Source organism: Egretta garzetta, unplaced genomic scaffold, assembly GCF_000687185.1.
Source record: "Egretta garzetta isolate BGI_Z169 unplaced genomic scaffold, ASM68718v1 scaffold71, whole genome shotgun sequence".
NCBI classification, from domain to species: Eukaryota; Metazoa; Chordata; class Aves; order Pelecaniformes; family Ardeidae; genus Egretta; species Egretta garzetta.
This window is the reverse complement of record NW_009258618.1, coordinates 158,585-172,190: the sequence shown is the minus strand read 5'-3', so window position 1 is coordinate 172,190 and position 13,606 is coordinate 158,585. Positions and strand designations below refer to the sequence as shown.

At 44.2% G+C, this 13,606-nt stretch overlaps 2 protein-coding genes across 2 annotated transcripts in view; one reads left to right on the top strand and one right to left on the bottom strand.

Moving 5' to 3' along the window:
- The window catches only part of ZDHHC4 (zinc finger DHHC-type palmitoyltransferase 4), a 9,497-nt gene extending 4,799 nt beyond the window's left edge, over nucleotides 1-4,698 (top strand). Inside the window, exons 4-6 of the mRNA XM_009648080.2 lie at nucleotides 485-610; nucleotides 1,257-1,501; nucleotides 2,913-4,698. Coding sequence (XP_009646375.1) covers nucleotides 485-610; nucleotides 1,257-1,501; nucleotides 2,913-3,197 — 656 coding nt within the window. The 3' untranslated portion in view covers nucleotides 3,198-4,698. The remainder of the gene's footprint in view (nucleotides 1-484; nucleotides 611-1,256; nucleotides 1,502-2,912) is intronic.
- A 122-nt stretch (nucleotides 4,699-4,820) lies between these two features.
- On the bottom strand, nucleotides 4,821-13,436 carry E4F1 (E4F transcription factor 1; the record flags this gene model as incomplete). The annotated part of the gene is given in 14 exon segments (XM_035903553.1): nucleotides 4,821-5,502; nucleotides 5,505-5,814; nucleotides 6,443-6,505; nucleotides 7,317-7,477; nucleotides 8,746-8,944; nucleotides 9,320-9,537; nucleotides 10,045-10,150; nucleotides 10,468-10,695; nucleotides 11,234-11,400; nucleotides 11,713-11,865; nucleotides 12,134-12,237; nucleotides 12,426-12,651; nucleotides 13,045-13,141; nucleotides 13,281-13,436. Coding segments are annotated over 14 exon segments (2,223 nt in total), but the record flags the coding sequence as incomplete, so codon positions are not given.
- Nucleotides 13,437-13,606: the final 170 nt, after the last annotated feature.

Sequence of the window (13,606 nt, the reverse complement as noted above, 5' to 3'; positions counted from 1 at the left end):
CCGTCCCCCCCCTCCTCTCAGGCAGTTGTAGGGAGCGATAAGGGCTCCCCTCAGCCTCCTCTTCTCCAGGATGAACACCCCCAGCTCCCCCAGACGCTCCCCAGTACCCTTGGGCTCCAGACCCCTCCCCAGCTTCCTTGCCCTTCTCTGGACACGCTCCAGCCCTTCCATGTCCTTCTGGGAGTGAGGGGCCCAACCCTGAACCCAGCATTCCAGGGGCGGCCTCACCAGTGCCCAGGACAGGGGCACGGTCACTGCCCCGCTCCTGCTGGCCACACCACTCCTGATACAAGCCAGGATGCTGGTGGCCCTCTTGGCCACCTGGGCACACTGCAGGCTCATATTCAGCTGCCTGTCAACCAACACTCCCAGGTCCTTTTCTGCCGGGCAGCTTTCTAGACCCTCTTCCCCACGCCTGTAGCGTTGCATGGGATAAATGTTACAAACACCATTACTTTTACTGTTTTTCTTGTTTCTTTCACAGGTATAATAACAAAATCAAATCATGTATCTTTGGTTAAGACTTACGCATATGATGGTGTATTATTTCAGAAAGGCATCGTGTGTCCTACATGCAACATGGAGAAGCCAGCCAGATCAAAACACTGCAGTAAGAATCTTAACTTCCTCAATAAGCGTAACAGTAACGCTTTCCCAAATCAATTATCCATCAATAACTGCAGTTCACGCTACATCTGTTCTGTTATCCAGCGCGATGCACGCAGTGTTGTGTTCGTTTTACTGAGGTCCCAGAACACAGCTGCCCTTTGCCCGCCTGTAGAACTGCTGTGCTGCTATTTCTTCTCACAGAAATTACCAGTTCCCAGGGTATCCTTTTGGGTCAGGAAGAGGCAAGCTTTTGAGCATCTGGAAGTTAAATGGAAAATGATCACCTGCCAAGACCTGAGTTCAGGATTTTGTGTTTCTCTTGCAGAATTTGCTGTTATCATCTAAAATAAAGCTGGGAGCTACAATCTCTACCTTTCATATGCTTTGCTAGGCAGTACTGTCAGAGAAACCAAAGTCTTTGAGCTGCAGTCTTGGTGAATAAAAGAGGAAATGAGATACAGGTCCTTGTTTTTAGTACTGGTGAGGGTCTATGATATGCATTTGAAATTAATGTATTTTCTTAAAAAGCTATCAGCTAAATCATGACTGTGATTCTCAAGATTGTTTCAGATGAAAAACTATCCTAAACTGTGTAAAAATCAAACTGATTACTTAACTGCATGGTCTTGTCACTCCCTCCTCCTCAGGTGTCTGCAGTGTGTGCGTACATCGTTTTGATCACCACTGTGTGTGGGTCAACAACTGCATTGGTGCCTTCAACACAAAGTATTTCTTCCTTTACCTCTTCACGCTGACTGCCATGGCTGCCACTATTGCAATCGTCACAGCAGCTTTCCTCATCCAAGTGGTGCTGCTGTCAGATGCAATGCATGGGACTTACGTTGATGACCAAGGACAGGAGCATACTGTTGAGATTTTCTTCCTCATTCAGGTAGGTTTATGCTGTGTGGGTTTTTAGCTTGTAAAAAGGTTTATTTCAGTCTTTGCTTTCAGGAATCTTGCAAATCTACCTGCTCTCACCAGCAGGATGTGGACAGACTGCGCCTTTTTTTTTTACCAACTTAAGTTTAGAAAACTGCCATTGCAGAGTACTTCAAAAATACAGGATTTTTCTCACAGCACTTCATTCCGCTCTCCCGTTCTTTGGATTCCTGTCTCCAGGCTGCTTTCACTCGGCAGATCTGGTTCATAAAGAGTGACTTTACACTCAATGGCCGTCTGCTGCAGTAATGTTTAGGAAACAGTTGGCAATCCTTGACATACCTTCATGGAGGTGTTAAAGCAGGACCCTGCTACCCTGGAGTTTAAATACTTCAATATTTTTTTCTCACATACAAGCAAAGGGTGACTTTGAGTCTCTCGAGCACTTGAGTCATTAGCATTTCAATCCCCTAGTCCACTTCTATAGTAGGGCAGTGAGGTGATTAGTAAATGCTTTATCTTTTCCTCATCCTAGACAACAGATGTTTCGGCCTTGTACTCTATAAAAGGGATCTTGGTCAGGGAACGCTTCCTCATGTCTAAGCAGTACCATTACTACTCCCCGTATTGGAATTTAACTCAGAAAATTGCTGCTTAAACTGTGTCATGTCAGCAAAACCTGAAGTTGTACCAGATTGAAGCCTCTTCATTTGGCGGTTTGTTTTCAGATGATCTGCATTAGTGGGGTTTTTGTTGGATTTTTTTTAAATTAAAAAAAATAAACAAGCAAAATTCCAACATGAAATACAAACATTTGGAGATAGATGGGTGTAGAAAATACGCCTGCATATTAGCAAGGCTGGTGAGGCATTACATTTCTGGAAATCTCTGTGCTTTACTCAAAGATTCAATCGGGCACGGACTGAGCTGGATGGGGCTGTGACCCTGTTTCAGGGGCTGTGCAGTTATGTGTGCGTACAGACATGCATTGCGGCCTTTCAGTACTTAAAGGGGGCCCAGAGGAAAGGTGGGGACAATCTTTTTAGGACAGGGACAAGGGGTGACAGGACAAGGGGTGATGGTTTTAAATTAAACCAGGGTAGGTTTAGCCTGGATATAAGGAAGAAATCCTTTACAATGAGGGTGGTGAAACACTGGCACGGGTTGCCCAGAGAAGTGGTGGAGGCCCCATCCCTGGGAACATTCCAGGCCAGGTTGGACGGGGCTGTGAGCAGCCTGGTCTGGTTCAAGGTGTCCCTGCTCACTGCAGGGGGGTTGGACTGGGTAACCCTAAAGGTCCCTTCCACCCCAAAATATTCTGTGATTCTATGATTTCAGCTGGCATGTTGCAGTGGTCACGTGCCTCCATGTGATTTAATGCTCCAACTTCTTAACTAAGTTGTTATTTTCTTTCTTCGCAGCACCTTTTCTTGACTTTTCCTAGGATTGTCTTCATGCTTGGTTTTGTTCTTCTTCTCACGCTCGTACTGGGCGCATACTGCTGCTTCAACCTGTACTTGGCCTTAACCAACCAAACGTCCAGTGAATGGCATAAATCCAGAAGATACGGGTGTTCCCACCATCCAACGCTGCAGCCTCACGACAGAAGAGTTGTCTACAAAAACATTTATTCTAAAGGAGTCTGGATGAATTTAAAGGAAATCTTTAAGCCTCTCACAGTGTTGGAAAGAAAGAAGAAAACATGAAGATACCATTCTTTATACGTGCAGTTTTTAACTTTCTGTAAGACTTTATTTCAGCAGTGTGCTTTGATGCCCCAGACAATTTTTGTAGAAAGATTACTGTATTTCAATTAAATAATTGGAAACTATGTTTTCAGTAAGCCAACCAGTCTTCAAAAAACTTGGGAGGAGTTCTGAGTTCACCTGTAACACTACTTACTCCTACCAGCTGTGACAGTCACCCGTCAGTCTTTTCAGACACAGTCGCAGCATTGAAGCAAGCCGTTACTAGAGGTAGGTTCAGCTAAGGAAGGCGCACTTTTTTTTTATGATTACTGTTTGTGTGCTGCATAATACCACTTCACAGGAATATAGCGATGTCACACAGGTGGAAGTGGTAAACATCTGAATGCAAGTATTTGTCAACTATTCACACTTCCACACACCCCCCACAGGAAAATAGTAACTGTATTCCGCTGGGAGTTAGCATTTTCAGCAGTATCCTGTTAACAACGCCTCAGCAGAGCACTACTTCAGATTCCTCACTGGGTAATATTGCTGAGGTTAAGCTTCGGTCTCGTTTCCTTGTTAGAGGGACCAGTAGTGAATTTGCTGGTATGGAGGCAAGTTTGGTTCAGCTTCCTGAAGTGAATCTTTGTGTAAGTACTGTTGGCTGTCAAATTATTACCCCATTGCTGTTAACTACATAGAACAGGCTGCATGTATTTTGCTGGAAAAAAACCCACGATTACTGGCAGAAGCTGAACCTGCAGAAACAATGTTTTACTGCAAATCTGTACTAGTATGGAGCACCTTAATTTCAGAAAGGAAACTACCACAAGTACTCCTTCTCCTTACCTGCCGAGTCTTTTTCTTGAGACCTATTTTCAGCTTGTTCAAAATAAGGTGCCCTTTCACCCTTAGAGTGAGGAAGTGGACTTCTGGGCAAAATTTCAGCATCCTGAAAAGGGTATCAGAAATCTGATCTTGAGCTCTGGACATACAGGTCCTGGCAGATTACAAACGTAATCCTTCTGGCATTTTTCATCTTCATTGCGTTGTTTTGGTAGATCTGTTCACAACAAGAGGCTCAGCTACATCTTGGCCATTTCTTTGTATTTTCGGCATTTTGCAGCAGGGGAAGTTCAGAGTTGCTGAGGCTGTTTCTAGGGCTGCCCACCTGCAATCACTGAGCACGCCGCTTCAAAAGCACAGCAGTGACATGGTTTTCCACTTCTGCACAGGGATGCTGAAAGGTTCTTCATCAGTATCCCTCAAGAAAACCCCCTGCCCTAACTGCAGAAGACAAAAGTAAACTTACAGCTTTGCAAGCGACCTTCTGAACTCCCTCTAACTTGGCTTGCTGGACAAATCTCCAAAGCAGAGACACGCTGGCTGCTTTTAGAGGCTTGCAGTTGTTCTGGGAAAAAGGGTGTTTGACTCGCCCAGGGATGAAGGTTTCTTAAGCGCAACATTAAGTGGCCTCTTTCTCCTTCCAGAAATTCTTCTGTTTTGAATGATAATAGAGCAGAAATTGGAAAAATATAGTAAGAACTTTAAATAACTTTATTTTTAAAAATGTATTTATTTACATGCCAAATCTGTACAATATGCAATTAAAAATCCATATATGGTTTTAAAAAAAAAAAAAGAAATCATATACAATATGGCTTTACACACCAACAGGCTAGCTCTCAGAGCAGCCTGCCTGGCATTGCAAGGGTACAATGATGCATTCTTTCATAGACCAGTACATAAGGCTACTTGTCCAGGATATAAAATAAAATACTGCAGTACCATGCCTTAGTACCATGCTAAAGTAGTGAGGTTAAAGGCATGAAAGTTTTTGAGTGGTGGTGACTGTGCACCAGAACTCCTTAGATTTGGTTTTCTTGGTTGGCTTTAAATGCATATGATGAAGTAATCTCTTACTTGCTTCACTTTCGGAATCCTTTTAAACCAGAACACTACTGTCCCGTGGTCAGAGGCAAATCCTTCGCAAAGGATCTTCCTTTATTTGAGGCAGATGTACAAAATTCTGAGACACTGAAATATGGCGTCTTGGTCACTTCCCTGGTGTAACCATGCAGAGGTTTTTGCCTACTGTTATTTCCATTTTAAACAGAAAACATCTTGGGGCAGTACCATCCTGTTAAGCCACTTACCCATAGAAGCATTCTCTCCTTTGCTCTCTGAACAATTATAATGGCAAACTTAGGACTGATCAAGTTCCCCAAACCGGAGAAAAATCATAAGCTTTACGTGAACACCTGTCATGAGCTGCATGCTGTTCCTTACACAATCACAGTCTGGACTTCCACCTCCCCTCCTGGGAGGTGATCACAAACTCTCCTGCATGTTCCATTATTTCAATGTCCTCGGATGCCACCATTGTCACCGTTGCTTCTTCCGTCTCGATGCTACCCTCCGTAGTCAGCACTGCTCCCTCTCCGATGGCGGAAGCCAGCGTCATAGCGACCTGCTCTGTGAGGCTTTCGGGGGTTGCGATGGTGATGGTGTCTGCAGCATCTGTGGTTACTTCCGAGTTTTCTGCCACGGTGACATTCTGTACAATGATCTGGTGACCAGAGTTTGCTTGATTTACTATTTGTTGCACAACCTTCATAATGTGGCTGTCAACCTAGGTGAAGAGAAGACAGGCCATGTTATTTCTCTGTGTATTGTACGCTGTTAGGAGTGCAATTATCATCACCATGAACAGCAGTTGATGACCAGCAGGGCAGTACAACAAGCAGCATTTCATTGCAATTTCCTCCAGCTGTTCCCTGAAGTTCTCATCACTCCAAGAACAGACTCCTAGAACATGTCACACCTCACATCGCTGAAGACATTTCACCAGCAGGGTACTTCCTACAGAAAGTCAAACTACTTTTTATAGAAAAATCCTAACAATGCATGCCCAGACATTTAAACCGACTGACTGCAAGTCAAGAGCCCAGCCAGCCTCCCACTTTGCAGCAACAGTTATTTCTGGCGTTCAGGAACGCTTTACAAGGATCGCTTCCCCAAGGCTGAAATGTTACTGTGAAGCCACACAAGTCACCAGCCACTGTCACTGTGAGGATCAGAGCTCAGTCAAAACCAGTATGACCAGTATTGTTTTTATACAGACAGGGCTGCAAAACTACAGAGGTAAGTAAATTAATTATTTGAAGTTGGGTGTATTTAGCATGACTTTTAGACACTAGAAGTGATTCATTTCAGCTACAGCAAGTCCCCAAAACAATAGTTTATGCAGCTGCTTTTACCTCATGTCTTGTTCCCTCTATTATTTCAGTAGCTTCACTGGTCTCCATGTCTTCAGTAGCAGTCTTGAAAAACAAAATATGATTATTCCCTTTTTAGGTTATTACAAAAAAATCTTTTATTACCAAAATACAAGACACTAAGATCTTTCACAAAAGTCTTTCTGTCCCCCCCCATGATGCAGCAGCTCTCTAAAGTCAACTCCTTGAAATTCCCTCCAACTCCTATTTTCGAGAGCTACTTAAAAGTAATGCAAAATGCTCACAAATAACTGAAAGAGAACATCCTCTCTCAGCAGGACTCTGCCAACTGGCAGATTTTTCTCCTATTGGAGAATAACTATGGCAGCACTAAAGGGACTCAATAAATGAACTGTGTTGTTCTGCGTGGATGAGCGCTGGCTCTTTGTCATGAAGCGGGAGAAAGCGAAATGTGTAATTCATTGCTTTTGGCAGCCACAGCCAGTTAAAAACAACAGATCATTTTGGACAAAATAAGCTGAATAGAATTGGGAGAAAAGAGGACATAGAAGCTAAGGGAAAGCTGAAGCAAGTTTGTGAGGATGCAAGATCTGGTATGGTCAGAAGTTCTCAGCCTTCTGATGAACTGCTGTCAGCCTCCCCAACATTCTCGTTTTCCTGCCTATGTTACGTGCAGGACTTCAGAAGGGCAGTGAAGCAGGCTCCCAGTGCTCTCCTTCTGAACAAGGTTAAACCTGCTTATTCCTAGGGTCATGCAGGCAGCAGTGGCATTGGATAAATCCTATTTTACCTTTTCCCAAAAGCCTAGATGAGGAATGTGTGCACAGCTGCAGTTTTTACTGACAAAATACTGTGGGACATTCAGAATGAGAAGGCTGTTTGCCCCACTTCTTACCTCGATGATGTATTCTTGAGTGTCCGCCACCACTGAAGAAAACTCTACCAAAACAGTGTGAGGATCTTCAGAAATGACCGTCGCAGCCAAGTTGTCAGCTGACTGACTCTCCTCGGACACCATCACTTCTTCCACCTCTTTCAAAGCAAGGAGGCAGCCACCTGAAGGGTATTCCAAAAATGCCAGAAAAATGTTATTTGTCATAACCATCTCAAATACAGGAGTACCTGGAAAATACTACGCAGCACGAACAAGACCCCTTTAAGAGGATGCCGCTGACAAGCAACCAGCAGTCAGACGACAGGCTCTCACCCCACCAGACCGGCCAAATAATGGCCTAGAAGAGGCCTGCGTGGCACCAGACAACAGAACTGAGCCACAAGCTGAGCAACTGTCCAGTGTCATTTCAAAAAATACACAACTAAATTCAGATGCATAAAACCATTACAGGATTTCAAAAGCCGTACGCAAAGAACATACAATAAGACTTTTGCTGTGTTTTAAGTCGTGTATCTTTTCTGCTTATGCATTACATTTCAGTATCTACCTAGGAAACTTTTTTTTCCGCTCCGGTAAGCTCGTATTGTCCTTTACAATCTTAATGCATCATCATCATCACCACTGCCTGAAGAAGTTTGAAAATATGTGCTTAGGAGCTAAAGGAGCAGCAGGTCCACTGCAACTAATCTGATCAAACAAGATTATCTGTGAGAACTGAACTCTACTTTAAAGACATTTTCGTCGCAGAACATCTACACTTCCTGTGTTTACAGGATTTCATAAAACCCAAAAATTAGTACGAATTTAAAAATTAAAGCCAAAAAAAAAAAAAAAAAAAAAGGGAAGTTTAACCATAACAATATGTGCCACATCCTAAGTTTTACAGTCCTCTCACCTCTTCCCCAACACAGAAATCCAGCACTCTCTGGCATTACTTTGCAAAAATGCTAATTTTCTCCCTCTGCGTGGAGGGAACAAAACCTTGGAACAGAACCACTTCGCAGTTGGGAGTAGGCTCTTGCACAGTACAGGGTCTGTTTTCCCCAGCAGCAACATTGCAGAGACCACTTGAGCCAGAGTTTGGAGCAGAGTGCCCACAGCAGCCCTGCAGTTAGACTCTTAATGCAAATTCTGTTTCGGTTATCTTTATTTAGATGGTCTAAATTTTATATTAGAACTGGTTTATAGCTCTTTGTTCAGCATACTTTTTGGTCAGAAAGATCGTAATAGAAATATTCATTCAACGTAGATGAAAGAAAAAATATAATGCATCTCCTTCTGATGCAACCCGGGATGCAGACAAACAAATGCCCTTGGATGAAGGTCGTCAGATCCACTCTGAAAAATCATTACCACTCAGCCAAAAAGTAGCTTGTCCAAACCCAATCCTAAAACAACACGCACACCCCCACCCCAAGTGCCATCTCACCTTTGGTTTTTAAGTGCCTGTTGAGAGTGCCATGCTCTGCAAACCCTCGCCCGCACTTGTAACACTTGAAAGGCTTTTCCCCTGTGTGATGGCGGATGTGGCGGACCAGCGAGCCCTTTTCCCGAAAGCCCCGGCTGCAGTACTGACAGACGTAAGGCTTATCCTCTAAATGCGTACGGAAATGAACTTGCTGGGCGTTCTGTACAAAGAGAGGAGTGAGAGAAGGGCAGCTAAAGGGAGAGACAAACTCAAGCAAGCAGCATTTTAGCTTCCAGGGTAAAAGTCAACATCTTTGAGGACTACTTGTCATGTAAGACACGATAAAGACTTGGTTTTATTATGATGATGTCCTTTTTTCACACAGGGAGGAAGAGTTTCTTCACAAATGTGAAGGTTTTATTAAGACTGTCCCTCTTTTCCCCACTAAAACAAAAGCTCCTTCTGGAGCTTCTGCTCTTACAAGAGGCAGGTGAGCTGGCATTTGTTCTTTCAGGAGCAAAGCCTCCTAACTTCTCCCAAACCCTGGCTCTGGAAAGGAAAATCTGACAGCAAGCCTGCTGCCAGGGAGGCACACCTTTGTCTTGTACCGCTTGCCACACTTCGGACAGGAATACGGCCGCTCATCAGAATGCACTCTTCGATGCCCCTTCACATGTGCGATGGTCTTGTAGAGCTTGCCACACTCTCCACAGCGGAAACGCCGTTCGTTCACGTGCACTTCTTGATGCTTTTTTAGCAGGTAGCCCTTTGTGAACTCTTTGCCACACTCCTCGCACTTAAAAGGCTTGTAATCTAGAGAGAGAACACATCGTTGATACAGGACAATCAGCCGTAGCAAGCATCTAGTACGTGCTGTAACAAAATTCTTACTAAAAAACTAACGCGGAGAAGGAGGGAAATAATATTCTTCAACTGCATATATGGGCTTTGTCTCATTCCTAACTGAATTCTGTTCAAATGTTGCTCTTGTGGACTTTGGTGCCTTTCAAGCAGCAGTTCCAGCCTAGTGACCTGTTCTGCCTCGCTAACCTTGGCCTGGTCACAGAATTCTTCTTTCAAGGATGCAGTGCAGGCCCTGAAACATGGAAACTTTTTTTTTTTTAATACTTCTTTTACCCTCTTGTCTAGTGCTCAACCAAAGTCAACCCTTTCATATTTGTGTGTTAAGCATCAATTGATTTTGCCTGGCTAATGGCCATGTAAAGGCAAGGAATTTGAAATAAAGCAAGCTGTACTATGCTTAAGACCTTAGTAAGACACGGTACATTTTAAACAGCAGCATAAGCAGTAGAGCTTTACCTAAATGACCCTTTATGTGTGTTTCAAGGGAAGTAGCTTCACTGAAGGCTTCGTTACAGTGAGGGCAAACGTAACTTTTGTACCCATTTGTTCTTTCTGCATCTGTCTATTGGAAAGAAAATGGTACAACATAAATACTTTTTGTACTAGTGTGTACAGTAAGCATTGCTAACCAAACTCCCAATTAAATACTCCAGCTTTGACAAGGAAGGGATCTATATTGTTAATAGGAGAGAGCACATGTGCATACTAACACTACACTTAAAGCATGCATAAAAAACATAACTAAAAAAATTGGCACAAAGACACAGGCACAGGGTGGGGGGAGATGCGCTGAGGATAACGTGCGGGGTGGTGAGGCTAACAGTGCTGTGCGCAACCGAGTACAGGCAAGGAAGACTAAAAAATTAATTACAAACATACAGACTCCGCTTGTTCTATTTCAACACACTGTTCCCCACATGGCTCCTCTTCTGCTTCCACCACTTCATTTTCTACTTCTTCTGTAGCAGCTGCAGCAGGCTCGTCTGGCTTTTGCATTTCCTCCATCGTGACTCTCTCTATCACAATACCCGAATTCCTCATGGCCTGCCTCAGCAGATTCTCACTGTTCACTTCCCCCTCACATGGCAGCTCCTCGGGATGCGACTGCTGAAGGAATAGAGTGTCCAGTAATTAGTACAGCATGTACACCCTTAGCCTTTTTTTTACAGCAACATTGCTACGACAGTCGCTCTTTCTAGGGTGTCTAATGCTGTGATACAGGGTTTAAAGATCAACAAGGGAATGATCTTGGACCGGGGAGGAAGATGAGGTGAATCCGTACTCTGAAAACATACAGTCCAAGGGATGATAAGCCTTGGCTCCTACCACAGAGTCTCGTAGCAGGGAATGGTCAACAAAAACATCCTCTCACCTTCTGCATCGTCCAGTACGTGGTGGTGAACCCTACACATCCCCCTGTATGCTACACGTGTGCTGCTGAGCTCAGCAGCAGCAGATGGGCAGACAAGGTCAGAGCAGAGTGCCTTCTACGTTCTCAGATGAAAAAGCAGCTAATTAACCATTTAATTCCACCACACAGATTTATTCTCAGCACCTAAGAAAACTTTGTGCATGAGGTGAAATACTTCAAAAATACTTGTTTGCACAAAACCCAGGAAGGGTGTTTAAGAGAAATGACACTCACATCTTGGTCCAGGGATTTTGCATCTACAACAGGAAGTTCCTGCATTTGGACATGGACTTCATGAAGAACGTTGCCTTTCGCATCTGTTACGAGATGGATCACGGGTGAGGTCTCGATGGATTCACTCGCTATTGATGACACAGTGTCTGCATTTGAACTGCAGGATCCTTCAAGAAAAGCAGCACAGTGAATCACTTGGTGTTCCGCCACCCCTCATCAACTTGCTGTGCCCTACCCAAAATGGGTCTCGGAATACAAGGCGCCCATTAAAGCCATCTTTGTACCGGATTCTCAAACATTCTTCACAGTTAACGCCTGGCTACATGCACTTCAGGTTAACAGTTTAGCACTATAAATTACTTTTTTCTGTATAAAAGATACAAAATTAATACTGCAGCAGCATTTTTTTTTCATAAATGAGAAAGAATTTGTGCCAGGAGCACGCTCAGTTTTATCAGACAGAAGACAGCACCACTGACCTGATGGCAAATCATCTTTGTTGACTACTATTTCTTTGTTCATGTTGAAACGAATTTTTTCAGTGCAAGGTGTCAGAGATTTCAGGTGCCGAGTCAAAGCTCCCGATTCCCGGAAGCTTTTCCCACATTTCTTGCATTTGTAGGGTCTTTCATCTGGAAATGATGAGAATCGAAACAACGGTACTGAACTAACCACAGCCAGTATTAGTGCTAGAAGAATGCTTTCAGCTTCCTACAGCGAGTGGACTGCGCTTGTCCCAGAACCTCTCGTTGCCTCCCAGCACCCCAAAGATCCATGGTCATGATCCACGGCCACTCCACGGTCTCAACTCAGAAGAAGATGGAAAGCAGCGATAAATACCACAGGAAGGTAAGCTGGATAACCACAACGAGGAACTCTTACTTTGGAGAACCGTCTTACCCGTGTGACGCCGATGGTGTCGAATCAGAGAACCTTTTGTCCTGAAGGAAGTTCCACAGAGTTTACATTCATAGTCCTTTCTGCTGCTGTGAGTGATCATGTAATTTCATTTTAAAAGATGTTCCAAATGGTTAAGAATTTTGCATTTCAACTGTAAAGAAACTACGGTGCTCCTTCTGGAAGCAGAACTTTCCTTCTGAAAGCGCAGCACGCAGCAGAGAAGCACATTGTTATCGAGTCTTGAGCAGTCTTAGTTAACAGCTAGACTAAATAACTCGCTAATCCGAGCGCAGTAGCAATGATACTTACTGTTTTAAATGTCTTCTGGCATAATTCGCATACGTATCGCCCTTCTTTGTTGACCAGCAGCTTAACCTTTATCAATTCTGTGGAAATATCCTGCTCCTGATCATCAGGGTTGCCTCCTTGCTCTTCAGTGACTTCCCCATCAACGTGACCGTTTGGGTTTTCAAAAACATGGTCTCCTGCAACGATGACTTCTTTGATGTGCCCACTACCTGGGAAAAGGATACGAAGACAGTTACGTTCTTTACAGAAGAGAGCTTTACAGGACTAGAGCAATTTACTGTTTCAGCATTGTGTGCGGTGGGAAGGGGAAACGGGTACTTTAAACCTGGAACAGGGGTCTTTGCAAAGTTCTCATTATCGCAGCATGAATATTAAAATGGACACTTTTGGAACAGAGCTTTAAATCTAATTGGCATTAAATGGCAAAGAGAACTGCAAAGCTGGCCTCAGGATGCCTCTCTCACACCTCTGAGGTAACGCTCCATCCCAAGTCACATCGGTGTCACGCACCCAGCTACAACACAGATCAAACAGAAGACACTGGAGGAGTAAACAACCTCCTAACCCTGCCAGTGTACAAAGGGGAGCCTCTCGAAGCTCACCTACTATCGCTGACGCGTTGGTGATTTCCTCTGCTATTGAAGATGCTTCAACAACTATATGAGCGACAGTTATCGACTCCTCCACAGAAGGAACGACCTGCTGTGACAGATAACATTTTAGCAGAAAGGTTTTATCACCTTTAAAAACAGTGTATTCTGTTCTCTCCCCTCCAACCCAACAGACCGTTGCATCCTAATTATTTTCAGCCATGGCTTGAGGAGAAGCCTGCTGTCACCTTTTGTACTTCTTGGTTGAGGAGACCTGCTGGTGCAGCAGCCAGAGCCTCTGGAGCTCGCTGGCAGACCTTTTGTAATTTGTGTTGCACAAATTCTTCCAAGGAGGTGAACTCCGACTGGCAGCGACCACACTTATGGACGTCATCTTCATCTACAATTTAAAATTCAGTCATCGGTTTAGGAAAACCTGATAACGAGCAGCGTTTGCAGAGAAAACTTTTGCTCTGCTCGTCCCGCTGAGCTCCTACGCCAGGAGGGAAGGGAGCCGGAGGGGTGAGGGGTTCCCGGAGGGTATTTTCGCCCCTGCAACGAGGCGATTTCGGGA